Genomic DNA, 21300 nt, shown 5'->3' with positions numbered 1-21300 from the left:
GTGGAAAATACAGGAACTTGTGGCACTTTCTAACTTGCCTAGGTCCTGAAACAGAGTAACGCCCGCGGGCACAAATATGCAGAATACACTCCAATTTATTTGTTAGTAACAGTTTAGCGAACCTTTCAGTTACTCACCGGAAACGGAAGTCCATGAAGGAGGTATATAACGCGCATGAAAAATCGTAAATAATTAAATATCTCGTGAACTGTTGCGTTTTATGATATATATGATATATAATATATATAAATATATATACATATAGGAATGCTCTTCGCTCCTTATTGATGCCGGGGGCCGCCGAGATTGCCATGAAAGTATTTTTGGTTGAATCAAGCACTAGTGTGAAAAGAAGCTCGCTGTTTCATTGACTCTCGGCGCGCCGAAAGCACACGTACATAGGCTCGTGCTTGAATGTATGACTATCGGTTTCGTCAGACCGCCGTCTAATTCTGTGTCGCTACTGTCAACGCAAAGTTTTTGGCTGAGTTGTCAGAATCCTTAAGATATTAATTACTAGAGATTGCAAGAATTACTAAAAATCGCCAAATATTAGTTATTAATCATTTTTTTACTCGAGTACTATTAACTTTACAGAAAAATCGCAAAAAAATTGTTTACTTTCTTCTCATAAAGCTGTAAAAATTTTTTCATAATTTTTTATTAACTTTTTAGTACTGCATTTTCTTATTGGCAACTATCTTTAACGACATAATATAAAAAAATGCTATACTAAAAAATTCTGAAAAAATTCTCAAAACTATGAAAAAAAATAAATAATTTTTTTCGCTTGTTGTTTTTCTGAAAGTTGACAGTACTTGAGTACAAAACCAATATTTTGAAAACCAATATTCGATGATTTTTAGTATTCGAATGACCGGACAAAACCTCTGGTTGTAAAAATTACTATTTTAAATTGTTTGTATTTTGTATAAAGAATTTTAAAATGCAATTAAAAAGGTTCGTGAGTTATTCTATTAACTATAATTAATGAATCTGAAACAACCTAACTTCCGTTGTACGGAATAGCTCATCGGACAAATTAATCCGAAAGAGGTTCGTTGCGAAGAGAGGAGACGCTTATAAATAACGCATAGAACTGTGTAGTAAAGTGTAACTAAAAATATTCTTTATTACATACAACACGATACGAACAAATAGCTTTGAATATAATAAAATAATATGAATAATATAACGAAAATAATAACGATAGCACGTGTTGCACTCGGACATTTCGAACACACGGGATCGGGCGCTGGTGCGCCCTGGTGTCGCGGCACGGTAACGCGAAACAGATGCTAACGCGACGTGGGTACACACCGATCGCGACAGCGCGAAGCGCGATTTTGAATGTGCCTATGACACATCTGAGCGTAAGCGTGAACGCGACCGACGGCAAAGGTAAAAGAAAACTTTACCCCCTGTCTTGTTGCCGATCGCGTCATGTATAAGATTTCGGATGGTACCTTTCGACTATCGGGAACGCCCAACGGAGCCAGAGGTCTCCCTACCCCCTCGTCTCGTCTACTCGGCGGATAGCGAGAGTCGGCTTCCAAAAGTGCTGAGAACGCCCAGCGGAGGCGAAGCCCGCTCCACTCCCTGAACACGGTATCGGAATTTCGCGGCAGGAAATTGCTCGGATCAGAATTGCTATCGAGTCGGTGAGATCTGGTCGTTGGATAGGAAAGGAATCGGAGCAAAAAACCTTTCTGTAAAAATCCGAGGCCTTTTATATAACCGATTTTTGGCAGCGACGCGGATTCGGCGAAGCTCAGTTCGGTCCGTACATTCTCGCCAAGCGATATCCCCACATGCATGAAGGTACAGAAATTTGTTGCGGGTAGCGCTCGGCAGCGTTCGGTCGTTCTCACGGAATGTCAGCTGATACCTACGAAATTATGTTTGCGGTTTTAAAAAATATTCGGGCGCATCGCGCCCGCATCACTGCATGTAATACAGCGGCATCCGGCTAATGTTCGGCCGGGAACGATGCGGTTTCGAGGCGCACCGTTACAAATCTTTTTTGCATCATGTACTTGACCGAAATAATCAACCGGATCTAAATTCAACAATGTTCATACATGGAATCGTTTGTAGTTCATATAAAGAATTATAAAGTACCATTAAAAACATTTGTGAGTCTTCCAGACACTTTTAATTAAATATTTGAATGTTACATATTTGATTGAAATATAGATTCAGGCACTATGGTATTTTTCAGGGAAATTCCATTAGATGCAATTGATAGTCTCTCTAGTATTTTGATACTTCTGGTTCTTTTTCGATCATTCATAACAAAATTGCTCAGTTCAGCAGGAAAAGTAGCTTTAAAGGGTAAAGCCACTATAGAGCATGAAAAACAAGCCTAATTTTGTGAATTTTTTTCGGGAATCTAATGAAAGAAATAAAAAAATGTATTTCAGGTCTCTATTGTACATACTTTAAAGGGTAAAAAAATATTTTATTATAGTAATTTTGTTACAAAATGTCGGCACTACATCTTTGCAATGGTAACGTCGTCTTCTCATGAACAATGCTGTGCGGTCGAAACGATAATTCCCGCAATTTTTGATCTAAAACAAAGAACCAAAAATTTATTTAATCTACATTCCAAAAGCTAAAGAAATACGTACGGAAATTGCAATATACTGTCTTTTGAAAAAATGGTACGAATTTGAAATAAACGTTAAATTTAACGGGTAAAAAATAGGTGAAACATTGTTTATATAAAAAAAGTATATAATATAAAAAAAACCGTATGTCTTTCTGTAGAGAATGCAATTTTGAAGCTACAGTTAAAATTTTAAGTAAATTAATAAAGATCTGTTCAAGATATGTTTCCGGCCAGTTCATAAAATATGATTTTGAGAAAAACGTATTTAAAGTTTACTTATTATAAAATCATACAAAATTTTGATGTACCTTTAATCTGCGATGTCCGCTCCATATAATTGGCCTTCTAAATTGATGTTCTTTTCTTCCTTTCTGGCTGATTTCAAAAACAGACGAACCTTTTTTATTTTGTTAATCAGCGATCGCTTGGAAAATTTGATGCGCGCGTCACTCTCCACACAGAAATTGTTTGATCCAATTTTTATGTCTAATACTTCCATAATGCGCATCACTGGTGAGAAGCTGTCATTGTAGATACAAATAGCATTTGTTGCAATATCTAGTACAACTTTGTCACTGGAAACTAATTTTGGAGCCATTGCCCAGTCAAATTGAAACTTTTATTGCTGTTTTGCGTAAAACCACATATGCAACGAATAAGAAGATCATCGCTGTTCAAATCCTTGTATATAGGTTTAATAGCTTTGAATATTTCGTCCGGAAGAGCTAATTTATGTTGATAATCGTCCGAAGTATTAGCGGCTTTCACTCTCTGCCATGAGCACCATGAATTTTCACCGGGTGAGCATTTTATCCGTAGACATTTTGTGATAAACTGTCGCCCATATATCATTCCTCATTTTTTCTATAGATTCAGGCGTATAGCTAAACCGTAATAAACAGACAGTTAATCAATGAGCCTGTCAATTTATCTTTTCCTCCGAGGCCTTTTATATTTTTTTTTAAATTGCGAAGGCGAATACCCATACTTTTTGGCACGTGATCTATACATTCTTTTTTCAACACTGTAAAATTTTCGTTGTTAGGGAATCGCTGAGAATCTACAATACCTTTAAAGAATAATAAAATTTTATTAAGACCGACATGAAATTAAATATTTAAGTATAAGCATATTCAAGTCTATAACGGTCAAAGCTAGATCTTCTAAATGCCTAAATAATTCACAGTGAATTATCTATTGTATATCCTATATATGTACATGCATATATGCTATATTTTTGTAGTTATTCAAACTGCGCGCCGAAATTTTTCCGGACTTTATCAAACGCAATTAAATTACTGCAATAATATCACAAGTTAAATTAAATTGACAAGCAAATTCTCAATCTTCGATCCGATATTATATTATAAGGATGTTAATGTGCTGAAAAACTTTAAATAAGTTTATTGCGAAAAATATTACCTTGGCCGGGACTTGAACCGAGATAATATAATATTTTTGAATATTTTTGAACTGATATTGCAGTAGTTTAATTACATTTGATAAAGTTCGGAAAAATTTCGACGCGCAGTTTGAATAACTACAAAAATATGGTGTATATGCATACATATATAGGATATAGATAATTCACTGTGAATAATTTAGACTTTTAGAAGATCTAGCTTTGACCGTTATGCTTATACTTAAGTATTTAAATACCTTTGAAGGTTTTTGAATCTCCATCTCCAATATAATATAGTTCACATATTTAATCTGATGTAAAGTTTCAGAGCGCTGGAACATTTGAATAACTGCTTTGATTTCCATCTTAACAGTCGATCCCTCGTGATTCGCTTGGGTGATTTGTCGCCCATTCTAAATATTCTTCAGTATTTTGTTTTTTCTCTTTCAATGCTTACATTTTTCGCAGTTTTCCAATTTTACAACAAAATCGACCACTTTTCTGGTATATCAACCAATAAGAGTAACTAAACCAAACAGCGACGAAAAATTGCATTTTTCCACGTTCCATCGCCTGACACAATTATTCCATCTCTTTACCTTTTTCAATAGATAAAGCCTTTTCTTCTTATGCTGCATCCTTCATATTTTTTTTATAAACATGTTATGTTGCAGTAGAAATTATACTATCTTATCATAAAATGAATGAAAAATCGGCCATGGAAGATCCATGAAGGCGCAATATTTTATTATTCCATGTAGACCAATTTCAAGCAATCGCACTGTAAGAATAATTCGGCGATTAATTTCATAACTTTTATCAACAAATGGGCAATTAGGCACCTCCGTTTTATCACAGATATCGTAATAACTATTTTAAATCCCCTAAATCGCGTTTATTACTTTCACTGAATTTCACATTCAATTTGCACTCTTTGCATATAATAACACTCGAAATAGCAGCAAAAAGAGGAACAAAATTTATTAGACGGTAGCCAAAAGCATCATCTACTTCAACGTCATATAAATTTTCAGATTACTTCAGTTTTTTTGCAGATGTGCTGACGTTCAGATCGGCGTCTCTCCAATTCAAAACGATTCGTTTATCTGATGCCTTCGGTCTTTTTGAAAATCCACTGCTTTTTTTAGATACTTTTTGATCGCGATTTGCTTTATTCTCACTTATAATGTTAATTTCTGTTAATTTATATATAGAAAAGAAACAACGAAATGCATATAAATATACAGAAGAAAAAACCAAGCGTCGTGCAAATAACGTATTCTTCAATGGCTGAACTGACGCTACACTAATATTTTTCTATGTAGTATATTTTTTAGAGCCATCTATGATCATCTTACGAAGCTTAAAAATATTCTAAAATCTGCAGGTAATTAATAATTTCTTTATCCCAAGAGATACAACCTTTATCGGAGCGCGCCGCACTGAGTTGTCGCAGCTGCTCGGAGTGCTGCGGTGCGATTCAAAATACGGGCTTTTAGCCCGGAATCAGACTACGCATTGAAGAATGAGATTGAGGATTGAAAGATTGAAGTTTGACCAATCAGAATAAAAGGAGCCAAAATTTCTTTGTTTTTATTAGTAAAATTTCAAACTTTAATCTTTAATCTCAATCTTCAATGCATGGTCTGATTCCGGTCTTACAAACTTTTTCCCCCTATAATGGATATTATTTCTTATTCTTAAGATTCTTAGGCACCTTTTAAGCAAAAAAAAATCAATTTTTTGGAAGTTTTAGAATGGCTTTATCCCTTAAAACTACTGTTGTAAAATTCCTTAACACGAGAAAGAATTGGTTTTTGCCCTCACTTCTTGCCAGATGTAAATATATAAATAATTGTATTCAAGAATCGGTAATTATACAGTTTAGCACAACTACCTCAAAAATCAATAAAATTAGAATAGATTAAAATGGATTGAAATTTTTTTCTATCCATTCTACGAATCGCATTCTACGAATGCGTATTTTAAATAGCGAATATTTTTTTTGGATTTAATTGGATTCAATTTGATCCAATTGGATGCAATTGGATTTAAAAAACTGCATTTCTTATTCAAAATTTTGAATTAAACAGTATTCACAACACCCAAAAAAAGCTAATATTATTTTTAGATTGAAAGGCATAGAGATATGCTCCATGCAATTCCTATAAATGAATAAAAATACATTCAAGATTGAAAAGCATTCATTTTAACATTCGTGAATCAATATTTCTGAAAATCTGAATCCAATTTATTTAAATCCATTTTCATTTGCTGGGTATGAAACGCGATCATTAATCTACCATGTAGACAGTGGAGTATATAGACTAGTGCTTATTGGTTTGAGACGGCTACGCCACCCCGAACAAAAAATAAATAACATTCTACCCGCTTAAGATCTAGCCTAGAAGTTGCAGCGTAGACTGTGTCCGCTTAGAATATTTCTAACCCATGTGAAAAATTCTTCGATTTGCGAACGTTTTTAAAAGGACTTCTTTTGGAAGGCAACGATTAGCTTTCTTCTAATTATTTATAATTAAGTAGATAAAGATTTATCGGATAAAACTGATTTAATTCAATAAAGAATATTGTAAGACAGCAACACGAACACGTGTATAACTTCTAAAATCGGAATGTTGTCAGGATCAATCCGAAGGAGGGATAATTTTAAGAACTCCTTGGAAGGAAAAGGCGTCTAACTTTAACGTCATGTACAACGATATTCATTGTTGAGATCGTATTTATTGTAAGTCTGGTAACGGACTATGTCCTGTACAAACGCATCGCTACGTATCTCTCCTCTTCTGCTCCACTATCGCAATTCACCCAATCCCGAAAGGGTATTGTCGACGAACCAATGACAAGGCACGGCCAATCGTATGCCGTAATGGCGGGTTGATCGGAATGCCGCCAGTGAGGCGCAAAAACTAAAACTTATAATCTATGACTGAAAGAGCTATCTTACAATATGGACAAATCAATACAACGATCATTTCTATGATCGGAACAAAAGTCAACGACGTGTCTATCTTTTATAACACAGCCGTTGTTAAGGAGTATCGAGTGCATCGAGATGGCTACGAGTAGCACCGAATAGTACAAGTGGCGCAGTGACGCAATAGTCGCGGTGAGAGATTATCCATTTCTTACATATGAAGACAGTGGAGTGTAAACAGTTTTTTTAGAACAGTGTTTTTACTGTCTAGACTACAACTTCTAGACAATTAGGCTTAAAGCGGGTAGGATATATTAGTTTTTTTTGTTCGGGGTGGCTACGCCACCCCGGACCAATAAGCACTACTGTCTATACATCCCACTGTTCACATGATAGATTTCTTAACTTCAATAATTGTCAATTTTAACACTTAATATTTTGGTTCGCAGAGCAGAGCAACTTTTTTTCTGCCAAATTCTTTCATTTTGCAAAAACGCATCGAATAAACCTAATTTTAATTTTTGAGGTGGTTGTGCTAAACTGTATAATTAGCGATTTTAAAGCTACTTTTCCTACTGAACGGAGCAATTTTATTATGAGTGGTAGTGTTGTTAGATGGGCCAGGTTTCAGACACATACGCGTCCAATCGCTTAGGGTTGAAAAATTTTAATATATTTTACATATGTATGTATACATATATATATGTAAAATATATTAAAATTTTTAACATTTTTGAAAAAATTTTACATTGGTGACTAATGATCTCCTATTTACTAGTTACTGGTATGTTACTAAAGCTACATTGGACGCGCATGCGTCTGAAACTCGGCCCGTCTAATAACATTGTTGAGTGATATGACCGGAAAAGAACCAAAAGTACCAAAATACTAGACTGCGTTCAGAATTGTTGTCCACATGCACCCAGATATCGTTTTATCCTTGTTTACGAATATTAAACAAGAATAATAAAACATCTTGATGCACCTAGCTCTAGAGAGACTACTGACCATGTTTAACGGAATTTCCGTGACCGTAGCGGAATCTTATTTCGTAAATCTTATTTCGGTCAAATACATGACATTTAAATATTTATTTAAAATTTTATTTAAAAATGTCTGGAAGATTCACAAATGTTTTTAATGGTACTTCATAACGAAATACAAACGATTCCATGTATAAACATTGTTGAATTTAGATTCGGCTGATTATTTCAGTCAAGTGGTCTAAAAAAGAATATAATTAATAGACTGACTCATATCTTTTTAATTATACTTCAAAACTTTTTGTATGAAATACAAACAATTTAAAATAATAATTTTTAATAATTTTTTTAACAATCGGAGGTTTTGTTTAATCATATACATTTGAATATTTTTAGTAACTAATAGAGAGCCTCATAGGAAGAGAGTGGCAAATTACATCACGTGAATACAATTCACGATACAATTAGAGTTTTGATGTCCATACCCAATCAGAGGAGACGAGTCACGTAATGCAATTTGCCACTCTCTTCCTCTCTAGTAACTATTATCTTGTTAACTATTATGAAAATTGCAAAATGGCCGCTGTATCAGTACACGAAATATTTAGCTGCCCTTCTGTGTGGAATACCCTGTATATTCATGCATGAAAACTTTTTTGTTTAAGTTCAAAACTTTCAAAACACTTTTTCATTCACAGCGCAGTAGTGGACAAAGCTTCACCCATGAAAAGGATATGGGGTTTCAGCGAAGAGCGTTTCAATGCTGGCTTTGTTTTCAGCGGAGTGAGAGGTCTTGGCCAGCGAAGCTTCACTGTATGAAATTGTATCTTTATTATTTTGTAGTTCATGGTTATACTATGGACTGTATTCGCTTTGGCGCTTACAACGCTTTAAGCGTAAAGCAGGGAGCACAGACTCTTGCATAATGCATAACACATAATGCATAAGAAAATAAACCAAAAGTCTTCCGTTTTCTTCCTTTTGTTACATCTCAGAGTTCGATCGGCGGGCGGTCAGGATCCGAACAGATCTGGGATTATCGGTGGGTGCAAGGTGTACAGTTTCGCGTCGGCGGGAGCGGGGAATTGAAAATTGTCCAATTTGAAAGTTCAAGGTTTCAACTAGATTTGCGCGCTCGACACAAAGACGATACTCGATTCCGTGGAGGTCCAAGGTGTATCCCCCATCCTGTCTAGGTAACTGAGAAACTTCCAAAACAACCCGTGTAATTACGTATGGTGACCAACGACACGGAACACTCGTTGCAAATCTCGGAAAACCCTAAATGGATGTAATGTCACAATACCCCAAGATAATTCTCCTTTTCATCGACAGGTAAAGAGGTGTAGCACTCTGGACATTTAGTCTCGCTGTTTTCTTTTTTGAAAGAATAATGAAGATACGCAACATGCGTATCCACGTGGTGTAAAGGTTAGTTTCAACAGACGAGGGCCGATAGGCGGGCGCGAACGCAGGACACATGCACCGGACACATGCTACGCGCAAACAGAATTCATGGTCCGCGCAAATGTGATAAAGTAAAAATATCCTACCTTTATGATGAAGTCTCCGTCAGTGGTTGCGGCATGCGGTTGGTCGGTGTGCATGTGGTGGGGAGGCGTCAGGTATGGTTCTAGCAATCTCGTGTACCACACCAATCTATAAGTGTAAAAATGTTCATGATTTGTACAAGGGTGATTTGGACAAGTTTTAAAAATATTGCGGACGTGACACTTTCCATGAAATAAATAACTCTGATTGGTTGAATTTCTTATGCCTTATGTGTTATGCATTATTAATAAGAAAATTAATTAATCAAAATCCTTTATTCCTTTCTTTTCCATGAAATAAAAGATTCTGATTGATTGATTTTCTTATGCTTTATGTTTTATGCGTTATACAAAAGTCTGTGTTCCCTGTTTAAAGTCAATACGGTGGCAAGATTCTAATTCAGCTAGCAGTCCACCAGGAAAACAAGCATCATGTGCCGCAGATTTTATTTAAGCGTCGTTTCATCCTTATTGCTTATTAAATATTAAACAAGGATATGAAAGTTATATGTTTCGCGGTTTTTTTCCGTGCCCAGATCCATTCTTGAAATGCCTGGATCTGGACACGGAGGAAACCCGCGAAACACATAACTTTTATATAGAAAGCATCCATGGAAGTTTCAAGAATATTAAACAAGGATAATTGATGCTCACAAGCGTCGTAAGTGCTAAAGCGAACGCAACCTAAGGGTGAAATCACACAGTGCGGAAAACGATTGCGAAATAGAGAAGGTGTCATAGAAGCAACCAATCAGCGTTATTCTGCATTATTCCGACGTTGCGTCTCGGAGGAGGTTCGGCTGATTCTCCGGTTTCCAACTAACCCGAGACTGTAGACTTAAAATTGTTTCGCGGTTCACACCTCGAGAAGGGTCTTGGCTGTAATTGTCCGATCAATTGATTGGCTAAAGACGGGCACTAAATACGCCGACTATGGTAGATTCCGGATCGCTTTACGGTTGCTTTTCCGTTCTCTCTAGATAAGCGACGAATCTTTCCAGCACTTCGGGATAGTCGGAACAACTTGCGACAGTATGCTGAGTAGCAATTAATACGGAACATGCACTACAAGATTCGAAACGTTCAGGGAGCCCCAAATGAATATAATTCCGTAAGATCCCTTGATAGTTTCTCTTTTCGTTTTCCGACGCGGAAGTATAACATTTAGGGCATTTGATGATACCGCTTTTCCTATGCAGAAAGAATAGCGAAGATACGCAACATGTACTGCGCAATCACGTAGAGAACGGACCGCCAAGATTCGAATGTCGATGGGTGTGCGCAAACACGGATACATTGGAGACATGCTAAGAGCAGTTTATTGGCGGCAGATTCCAATTGCTCGATATGTGGAGAGAAGTCTCTTATCTTGAAGTGTTCGATCGGATGTTCTCTGGTGTTCCCGAATATCAATGAAAGAAGTGATCAGGATACCAAGGCCTCTACTGCTCTCTGGGCGAATTTGGCTGCATTCGGGTCGCACCAATAAGCACGCGCGATCACTTTTGTTAATATCCGATAGCGGTTATATTGTTATCAGCGTTAAGATAAGTTAGCTAAGAAAATGGAGATGTCTATGAAAAGCACATTCGAATGAGATTAATTGAATGTATATTTAGCAATACTTTGTACACTAGTTAATGCCTTAGTAATTAATTTTACATAAGGAGAGATTTGATTTCAAGTTAGTTAAAGGTTACAATTTATGAATTAGAACTTACGATCTATAATTTGAATTAATGCTTTGAATTTAGAATTAGGATTGGAATTTAGATTTAGAAATTGAAAATCGTGCTCGGACTTAGTTTTATGTTCGCACGCGGCGTTTAAAATCTAAAGCGGTGATTGGTCGGACAAAGGAAGGAGCCGGTATTTTATGCGTGGCCGCTCTGAATGACGCGTATTACTACTCTGACTCTTCTCTATGTTTTTTCGTGGGTGTTTCTAAATACCTCTTCCATTGACCGCACTGGGGAGAAGCGCACGTCTTTAGAGATTTATTGTCTGCGCTACTCCAAGTTTGTTCAAAATTATTGAATAAAATGAGATTGTTACGGACGTGACACCAAATAGCGCTGATTGGTTGCTTCTATGACGCATTCTCTATTCCGCAGTCGTTTTCCGCATCGTGTGATTTTACTCTAAAGCCTGCGGCACACGATGCTTATTTTCCTACTGGATTGCTAGCTGGATTATAATCTTGCTATCGTATTGGCTGTGATATTGTCAGTCCCAGCATTGCAGCCAATACGGTGGCAAGATTTTAATCCAGCTATCAATTCAGCAGGAAAACAAACATCGTGCACAGGCTTAATACTACGTAGCCATTTTTATGAGTTTTGAAATACTCATCATTTTATTTAAAACTTATATGAATTTGTATCTCATTGAAAAAGGTAAAAAAATCGTTAACATCAATTCACCGTTGTCCGATGTAAAATGGGGGTCACACGGCCTTCTCCTCACCATCTATAAGGTGACTCTGAGAAGTGCGGTTGAATACGGCTCGCAGCTCTTCTCTTGGAATATAGAATTGAATTTTATTAAACTCCTTCGGATTCAATTCAGGGCTGTCAGGAAGGCATTAAGTGTGTTTCTACACCTATTAACGCTATGTTAAGCGAAGCTAGAGAACCTCCCCTATACCACAGATTTAATTTAGCTGTCTTCAAGTCCATGGCTTCAAGTCCAATAAGTTCAGTACTTCGTATGAAGTCCTGCATGAATTAGAATACGTAGCTTCCTAAAAGAACCGCAGAGCGGAGGCCATTAAGTACTCCAAACTTTTTTGTCTTACGTTACTTGCAAACCTGACAAGATTATACACCATACCACATATCCCTTGGCTTTTTGGAACGAGTACGAGGTAATGACTAAATCAATTTCTTATGTAAAGACTATGTTGGAGTGCGACAAAAAGGAGCACATTCCATCGTAGTCAACTTCCACTCTAAATCATCTAAACTTAGACAGAGTGCAGTCTCTATTTATACAGACGGATTCAAGGAGCCAAGGATTCTCCGGACCTTGGAATTTCTATCGGACACAAACTTCCTGGCGTGACATCAATTTTTTTAACAGAACTCTGGGCCATATATCAAACCACGTTCTTGGCCCGGGATTGCAAAAATAATATTATTATATTTTCCGACACTAAAAGAGCACTTGATACAATTAACAATAATAAATATATACAGAATAATTACATTATTTATTATATCAGACAAAATATCCCAAATGCCTCAAAAGGAGGAATAGAAATTACGCTTTTTTGGGTCCTGTTTCATTCAGATATTCCAGGAAACGAGAAGGTGGATAAAATCGCCAAACAGGCTTCTACGGAAGGACAACTCCCCCCCTCCCCCTGGCCTTCAGGATATTCCATGAGGACTTGTTCATTGAATCAAAAAATTCGATGGAAATACAGTTCGCAAACTATAATATCTGAAATCAGTAGCTGAATACAAAAGCGCATTTCATTATAAACACTTTTCTATAAAATCCATTAAGACTTGGTTCGACAAAACCTCATTAAGCAGAAAAGAGATTGTAATGGTTAACCGCCTCAGATCTAACCATTACAACCTCAATGATGACTTCTACAGAGTGAATATTGTGGACTCTCCTGCCTGTCCCTATGGAGCTGAAATACAAGATATTAACCATATCACTTTACAATGTAGTACTTATAGTCACAAATCTTTTCACTTCAAAATTACTGTCGATCTAAATTTCCTGGATCCCTCGTCCTTTCCCATCCCACTCCCAAATTTTGCAGACTCCTTGGCTTTTATGAAAGGCTCTGACTTATTCTTTTGATTTTGATAATCCCCCCTCTGCCATGACGCGCGATCATCACTGGGTGACAGCAGGCGCCCGGTTTAAGGTGACAGCTTCCCCCACTTCTAAAACTTCACAATCGATTTCCATGCAAGCGGACATATATATTCAACAAGGCAGATACTCAATGGCTCAGTATCAACCAGTACAGATTGCATAGCTAATAAAAAGAATAAGATATGAATTTATAAAAACCGTAAATTTGACTGAAATAAAACGAATAATTGAATAAGTTATGCCAAAAGTAGTGTCGAGGAGCATTATATGCTCTGATACGAAAGATCAAGAAGAATACAGCGAGGAGAAACCGTTGCACATTTATTATTGTATATGTGGCCAGATGACACTAATTTTAGGTTAGAATTATTACATTTATTGATTTCTAAAAAATAATTTGTAGTGTAAAATATAACTTTTTTTGCATTTATGTGTAGAGTTAAATTTAATTTCGGACTATTATATTGAATATTGTAGAAAATTCTTATAAAATGATTTTATTTTCAAATATGATATTTATATCAATATTAATAAAGTTATTAGTAACATAACTTATTGAATTTTATAAAAAGCTTGTGTCATTATTCAACTACATTTGAATAATGAGGCTATGTAACGAGCAATGTAATATATAATGTTTATTAGTATAATTTCATAACATTAAATATAATTCAACCTAAAACGTTTCGATTTTTGCTTAGTCTTCTTTAGTTATTCTAATTTGTTATCCTACTATATAAATATAATTAATTGTTAAACATTGATAAATATTTTATATATTAATGTCATTAGATTCGAATTTTCAAACTTATTTGCTTACTGAGTCCATGTGTGAAACCGAATTTTCAAAATTTGTTTGTAGAATGGAGTGAAGTCTTATTATTCGAATATTTCATGTTTTCGTCATGTGATTATAAAATATTTCAGTCCGTGATGGAAATCATTGTGAATTAAAATAGTGAAGTTATCTTTTCTTCTGATTCTTTATCTATAAAAAGTTATGATTAATTAGTAAGATTGATTTTTTATGTAAAAAAAAACTTACATTCCTCAGTACAAAAAATTGAAAAATATAAAACGTGCTCATCATGGTCTCAGTATTTACAAAATGACTTTTCACTGTAAACTGTGATGTCGCTTTATGTGCCTAAATATATTAGTTTCATTAATGTCAAGTTGTTCTAATTTTGTCTTTTACATTTTATAAAGTTTGTTTTATTTTCCATACTTTATACACGATTATGCTTTTTTATTTCATCTAAAATATTGAAATAGGAATCATCCAATAACTCTGTGTCTTTATTAAGATTAATGCCATTTTATGTTTTGTAATCGTTTATTTATAGATTGTGCCATTGAAAAATTACCTTTAAGAAAAAGAGATGGAGCAAGAGTAATTGATGGCAGTAAACATGCCCACAAAATGACTTCGGAACGAGACGAAATTGTATTTCTTAAGCGTCCAGAGGGAATTGAAAAACAATATAGACAAAAGTGTAAAAAGTACAAGTATATTTGTGTTTGTGCAATATATTTTTTATTCATTCAAGTGCAATGAAAATGTACTTGTGACTTTTATTATTTTGAATACATTAATAATTTTATATTATAAAAACACTGAAAAAATATTTTGCAAGAACATATTCGATATATGTCTTGATACAATTAATGTTTTGCAGATGTGGCTTATTGCTGTATTATAAGCATGATCCAGTAGTGAATATAGTATTTATAGTAAAAGATTCCGTAATAAAAAGTTCTGGGGAAGGCCCTATGACAGACATTTATAATCAAGTGGCCATTGAGAAACCTAAAAAAATAATGGTTACAAAGCACACCAAAAATATGGGCAAATTCAGTTCAGTTACTGTATCCACGATTGATGAAGAAGAGGATGAAATAGAAGCAGTATGTCAATTGTATTTTTATGTTATCAAGCAGTTTATAATTTATGATATTCAGAAAAGTTTCTCTTATGGTATATGATTAGATGAATGTTAAATGATTAAAATTTTTACTCTAATTGTAGTTACTTAAAATATACAATTTATCTGCTTGCCTGTTATTTGACTTTGTGATGTATTTTTTAATCAACCTGTATATAGTTTTGTTTTTTTTATATTTTTTATTCTAAAAAAATAATTGAATTTCAGAGAGAAGTCGCAGATTCTTATGCGAATAATGCACGTATTATAGAAAAACAATTGGAGAGAAAAGGTATGAATAAACGAAAGACTATATCATCCGCTGAAATAGATTCAAAGCGAACAAGACCAAGAGGAACGTTGTTGGATGTTTGATTTTCTAGCAAGAACTAATTGTAATTATGTACATTAATTTACTGTTTTAGAGTTAAAAATAAATTAATTTTCTTATATGTATTATCGCGCTTGAACAAAAAGATTGTAACACTTTCAATAAATTTGAGAATGTGCAAACATTGCAATCTTATAATTTTTATGAATCTGGTTTATCGAAAAAATTGTAACCTCTCTTCACAATAGTATATATTTTTTACAAAAATCATATTTTTTCTCAAAATAATAAACATTCAATCTTTATATTGATATATTTATTAACATTACACAAAAAAGTAAATCTTCAAAATATACAAATGACTAGATACAAATATTGCATAAAAATGTATATTGCAAAATAAAGATAGAAATTTAACAAATAAATATATCAGTTACATAATATTCATCGATAAATAATAATTGCAAGCAAAAAAAAGCCACATTTTTTGCTTGCATTCGGAATTAGCTCGTACAATGGCAACTTCAATTAGTAATAATTAAACAGCATATAATAAATTATTATTTAGTTAGTAAGAAGTAATTTCGAATTGATATGGCATATTTACGTCATAGGATGGAAGAGCTATCTATCTAAATATAATTCTGTCACTGGCTACGTTTTTATCTATGGATTATGAGATGCTGCATGTGCAGTACTACCAGACATTAATATTGTGTATACATGTAATCAAAATTTTGTTCGTTAAGTACATATGTGTCCGTTCTTTATCTTTCTATTTACTGCTTTGAATGAGAGAGTGAGAGAGAGGGGCGGCGGGAATAGTGCACGCGCGCGTGTGTACGTGTGTGATCTTCCTCTTATTCTAATTGTGCAATATACAGTAATCCAAGTGCAGCACAAGTATTTGATGGACAAACTTTTCCTGGAAAATTCTTTAAAGACATGCTTATATAATCTTTTTTTATATGTCTGGCTTTATGCCTGCACGCACGCACTTTTTTCGAGGATATTATATATTATACTTCATTTCTCAAAATAAGATTTTATGAGATCTGTGTTAATCATGTTATTAAAAAAGCAGGAAATATGAAAAATTATTTACTTAAAATTTGACAATTGTTCTATCATTTAAATAACCGATTCTAACGCCATGACGTATATGTGTACACACACACGCGCGCGCGCGCACACGCGCGCGCACACACACACACACACACACAGAGAGGGTATCTCGTAAATTTTTGCCAAGCGCTTTTGTGTAGATAGAGCGGACTAAACTGAGTCGAAAAGTCATCTACCATTTTGCAATTTTCGCAATAGTTAACGAGATACTTATTTTTAATTATTAAAAATCGCTGAATATTGATTTTCAATAATTTTTTATTTAAATACTATCAACTTTACAAAAAAACAGCAAGAGACAAAAATTGTTTATTTTTTCTCATAAAGTTCTGAGAATTTTTTCAGAAATTTTTAATATCGTATTTTCTCATGTTAGTAAAAATAAAACATGCAGTACTAAAAAGTTAATAAAAAATTCTGAAAAAAATTTTTAGAATTCTATGAGAAGAAAATAAATGATTTTTTTCTATAAAGTTGATAGTATTTGAATAAAAAATTGTTGAAGACCAATATTCGGATATTTTTAGTAATTAATATCTTGTTAACTTATTGCGAAAATTGCAAAATGGTAGAGGACTTTTCAACTCAGTTTAGTCCGCTCTATCTCACAAAAGCGCTTGGCAAAAATTTACAGGACACCCTGTACATATTACATATACAGTGTCTAAACAAGTAGGATAGAGTTACATTTGGGGCGTAGAATGGATCAAGGGGAACAAAAAAGTCTTATACCATTTTGAGATATTCGCTGCAGTTTTCGAATTAAAGAAGGAAACGTCTCATTCGACAGCGGCGGCGCGGCTTCACCGCACATTGGCTTAGACGTTTCCTTTTTTAATTCGAAAACTATATAGTATTTTTTTGTTCCCCTTGATCCATTATATGCTCCCCAATGTAGCTTCTACCTTACTTTTGAGATACTCTGTATATAATCGTAATATATTTAACTATTTTCTATTTAACTTAATAAATGCAGCTCAAATGTATATTTTTTAATGACAATTCCAAGCTCTTTCAAATTACATTCCTCTATGTTACATACTTGTATAATATTTCTCTATTGGAATTATCACGTTCGCTACTAACGATAGTCCTCCGGTTAGTAATCACGGTTTATTACGCATACAATGCATTGTCGACAAGTCTTTTTTTTATTAAATAAGGTAAATGTGGAATTATATATAAAGTATATTAATATATAAAAGTAATTTCAAAACATATTTAATAATAATTTTAAATATGCTTTCTTAAAGATAATTATATAATATTTGTACCAACTTCTACATATATAAATATAATATGCATTGGATGCGAAATTTTAAAATGTCCATATCGTTATAATTAAAAAAATTGTTAATTAAAGTGTAATATTATTAACAAATAAAAATAGATATCATATCGACAATGCATCCTATCTGATATAATTCTCCAACCATTAATAGCATTAAATATTAATTTGCGATGATTTAATGTCCCCTTTCTTAAGTATCGTAGGTTCATCTTTGAGGAATGTTCCAGATCTTGAACCTACTGTAGGTTGCCTTTGCGTCTCCATATTGTGACACTTTTTGATCTTTTCATCAGCTTTCCCACCGATAATTCTTTTGCCGGCGATAACTGTCTTGCTCATCTTACTGCTAATGTTAGATTTTGGAGAGGATTTCTTGCTAGAACTATCAGAACTCTGCGGATTTTGAATTTCTTTTTTTTCTCTCTTTGTAATGGGAGGAATATTTGTCTGTCGTGTCCTGAAAGGAGCTACTGTATTCACCGGTTTACTGGGGACATCCGGTGTCCTTGCAGCATCTAATAAACTTCTGCGTAAACTCGGTGAACCGTGATACGTGCTGCTGATAGCAGCAGCTCTACTGCGACTGGCGGCAGTAGAATTTTCCAACGACCTCGGAAGTCTTTTAGTAATCGTCAATGGACTCCTCTGCTGTGTTGGTGGCGAGCTTTTTTTTATTCTGCCGTTTACAATTAACAAATCTGATTATTAATATAGAACAACCAAAAAAATTAAATACTTTATAAAAAAATTGAATAAAAAAAGGATATCTAGAAGTCAGGTGCGAAAATTGATGCACAAAGTGAAAAGATAGTATTTAAATTTTGTTTTATACACTTTTTTAATATTAAAGTCTTTACTTTATATATTTTTTAAATATGTAATGCAAAATCACAATAGTAGAATTATGACAAATTAGTCTTTCAAATCAAAATCGCAGAAATTAATTAAATTTAATAAGTTAAATTCCATCTTACCTTTCATAAGTTTGTGTTTTGTTCACTTTTACTAAAGTAGGCGACAATTTGTGGGACACAGTAGATTTTGGAGTTGTCGTTATCTCCGTCATAAGACTGTCGGTGGACATAGATGTATCCATCTTATTAACTTTCTTTTTAACAGTAATTGGCTTATTCTTAGTCTCCAAAGAATCGATCGATAAACCTATTTCAGTGCTTTTTTGTTTTAAAGAAGGTGATTCTGGTCTAGTGATAGCGCAGCTTTTACTGATCAAATCCTTATTGCCAGTTTGGCTCGTGTTTGCTTCTGTTAAGCTGTCTGATGAAAGGGCTTTTATATCTTTTTTAACTGGTAACTTCATCTTGGATAGTGGTTTTTTATCTGTCGCACGCTTCATCGCAGGACTGGAAGTGCGTGATGAATCAGACGAGGAAATCATAATTTTACGTCTTTGTTGCACAATTTTATCATGATGTATGGAAATGTTTTCCTTTGGGACAAGTTTATTTTTTGGCTCTAAATATCTTGATTTTACCTGTAAATTTATATTGATAATTTTATTATAATTCAATTTTTAATAATCGACTTAATTATAATTGAGATTATTTGGTAATAAAAAATATTGTGTGTGTGTGTGTGTGAAATACTAATAATTTTTTTCAATTTAAAAATTTGAATTTTAATTATAAAGATATATGGTAAATTATAAAATTTCGATAAACAATGATTCTTCTTGGTATATAGTAATAATACTATAATATGTAAAGCTGTGAAAGAGGTTAAAATTTTTATAAATTTCAAGCATATACCTCTATTTTATTAGGCCACGATTTTGGTCTGACGGTTTCACAGATAATTTGTTTATCTTCCTGCATTTTACGCTCAAGCGGATCTGTTTTTGGCTTACATAAAATTTTCTTAGTTTGCTTGGCTGATGACGTTTGCTTTAAGGTTTTGTCATTATGCTCCGAAATCGCCATTTTTACACGTTTCAAATCCAAGCTACGACTTATGGTTGAACGATTTGGCGGTGCATGAGAATCCTTTGATATATGAAATATGATTTTATAGAAAAAAATAATGCGAGGATATATGAAAACAACAATATTAAGTTAATTCAATTACGTTAACGTTAAAATTATTATATATATTCTATACAAAAGTGATCTGTTTGATCCTTAAATCTTGTAAGCTCTTAAGATTCTTTCTTAAAGAAGATATTTACTTTTAAAAAGTTTGGATGTCTAGATAAACGTTTTGAGGTCTCATGAGGCAAGATTACGAGACAAGCTAGCTCTTGTATTCTCCTGCGAAGTTCCAGGTCCATTTTCAGCCATGTGATGGTTCTTGCAGCACGTGCGGCATCACGCACTAAGCATTTTTCCACACGGCTTTGAAGCTTGTGCAGAAAATCGATGAAAAGCGGTCCCCACTTAATCTTACATTGAAAATCATCTGTTTGTGACGTGAGTAACATCTTATACAATTTCGAATAACTTTTGCATGCTTGTTCGGGCGACAACTGTTCAACAGCTGCTATAAAATGATCTTCTAAACGGCTGATGTTCCATGTTAGCTCGCGACCAAGTGATTGAAAATTGTCGTTTCCTAAAACACCTGCGAAATTTTCCGACAGAAATTTTATTGATGTCTCTAACAGATTTGATACCATCCGAAATACCGGTTCTGCCCATCGTACATTCGGTAAGGTTGCTAGTAGTTTATCACAATCCATCATAGTTTGAAGCACATTGTCGATAGACTGCAATTGTACGAGTAACAATAGATTTACAATTAATAAAACATTGAAAATTTATCTACGCTGAAACTGCACATGAAACTTTATAATTTTAAAATCAATGTACTAAATAAAAATAAAAATATTAAATAAAAATATTAACAATTTGGTAATACTTTTAAGGCTTTCACAAGTATTTTCTTCAAAAGTGCCAAAGGATTTATGAGTTATCGCCATGTCGTGATCCATTGTTAATGCCATTGATAATGATATCAGCAATATTAACAATTTCTTATTGAACAAATTATTCAACATGATTCACATACATATTTACACTATTATTAATGTTATTAAAATTTGATGTACATACCATATGCACTATATGCTGATGATAACATTTTTCCATAAGTTCTCTTGGAAGAGTCGCGAATGCTTTGCATGGCCATATTCGTACAAAGTACTTTGTAATCCACCTAAGTGATTTTCGATATACTTCATCCAGACCGTATGCTGCTGCCAATGGCATACATTCCAATACTCCAACGGCACATATTTGGCAAGGCTAAAAAGTAACAAATCTTTGAAAAAATATAATTTAACATATATATATAT

General features: G+C 34.0%; 2 protein-coding genes and 1 long non-coding RNA gene across 8 annotated transcripts in view; 1 reads left to right on the top strand and 2 right to left on the bottom strand.

Annotated features, from left to right (window-relative positions):
• Nucleotides 1–2230: 2230 nt before the first annotated feature.
• Nucleotides 2231–4681, bottom strand: LOC108751304. The gene is made up of 5 exons (XR_001939479.1): nt 4616–4681; nt 4274–4542; nt 2923–3683; nt 2499–2573; nt 2231–2392 (listed from the first exon to the last, which is right to left on the bottom strand). It is a non-coding gene; the product is annotated as an uncharacterized LOC108751304 (long non-coding RNA).
• A 3972-nt stretch (nt 4682–8653) lies between these two features.
• LOC108751281 (UPF0428 protein CXorf56 homolog) lies at nt 8654–15755 on the top strand. 4 transcript variants are annotated; one of them, XM_018491383.1, is made up of 5 exons: nt 11851–11865; nt 13514–13680; nt 14668–14830; nt 15001–15229; nt 15475–15755. In XM_018491383.1, the coding sequence occupies exons 2-5, from the start codon at nt 13560–13562 to the stop codon at nt 15619–15621; spliced, it is 660 nt and encodes a 219-aa protein (XP_018346885.1). In that variant the 5' UTR covers nt 11851–11865; nt 13514–13559; the 3' UTR covers nt 15622–15755. The 4 variants fall into 4 exon arrangements, with proteins under 4 accessions (XP_018346901.1, XP_018346885.1, XP_018346892.1 ...); XM_018491399.1 differs by lacking the exons at nt 11851–11865; nt 13514–13680 and adding an exon at nt 8654–8747; XM_018491390.1 differs by lacking the exon at nt 11851–11865 and having other exon boundaries at nt 13469–13680; nt 14668–14824.
• A 2349-nt stretch (nt 15756–18104) lies between these two features.
• LOC108751249 overlaps nt 18105–21300 on the bottom strand; it is a 15244-nt gene continuing 12048 nt past the window's right edge. For 2 of the 3 annotated variants that reach the window (XM_018491352.1, XM_018491344.1), the window contains 5 exons: nt 21059–21250; nt 20176–20712; nt 19760–19993; nt 18968–19485; nt 18105–18669 (listed from right to left, as the gene is read on the bottom strand). In XM_018491352.1, coding sequence (XP_018346854.1) covers nt 18147–18669; nt 18968–19485; nt 19760–19993; nt 20176–20712; nt 21059–21250 — 2004 coding nt within the window. In that variant the 3' untranslated portion in view covers nt 18105–18146. The remainder of the gene's footprint in view (nt 18670–18967; nt 19486–19759; nt 19994–20175; nt 20713–21058; nt 21251–21300) is intronic. The other variant, XM_018491338.1, reaches the window with a different exon arrangement.

The sequence above is a fragment of the Trachymyrmex septentrionalis genome, unplaced genomic scaffold, assembly GCF_001594115.1.
Source record: "Trachymyrmex septentrionalis isolate Tsep2-gDNA-1 unplaced genomic scaffold, Tsep1.0 scaffold110, whole genome shotgun sequence".
In the NCBI taxonomy this organism is placed as follows: domain Eukaryota; kingdom Metazoa; phylum Arthropoda; class Insecta; order Hymenoptera; family Formicidae; genus Trachymyrmex; species Trachymyrmex septentrionalis.
The sequence above is the reverse complement of the archived record's forward strand: the minus strand, read 5'-3'. Positions and strand labels throughout refer to the sequence as shown.

What these genes read in the sequence shown, in the direction of transcription:
- LOC108751281 (XM_018491383.1), top strand. Translation starts at nt 13,560, where the DNA reads ATGCCAAAAGTAGTGTCGAGGAGCATTATATGCTCTGATACGAAAGAT. An exon ending in CAAAAGTGTAAAAAGTACAA is followed by an intron (nt 14,831 to 15,000) that starts GTATATTTGTGT and finishes AATGTTTTGCAG; the next exon opens with ATGTGGCTTATTGCTGTATT. An exon ending in AAGAGGATGAAATAGAAGCA is followed by an intron (nt 15,230 to 15,474) that starts GTATGTCAATTG and finishes ATTGAATTTCAG; the next exon opens with AGAGAAGTCGCAGATTCTTA.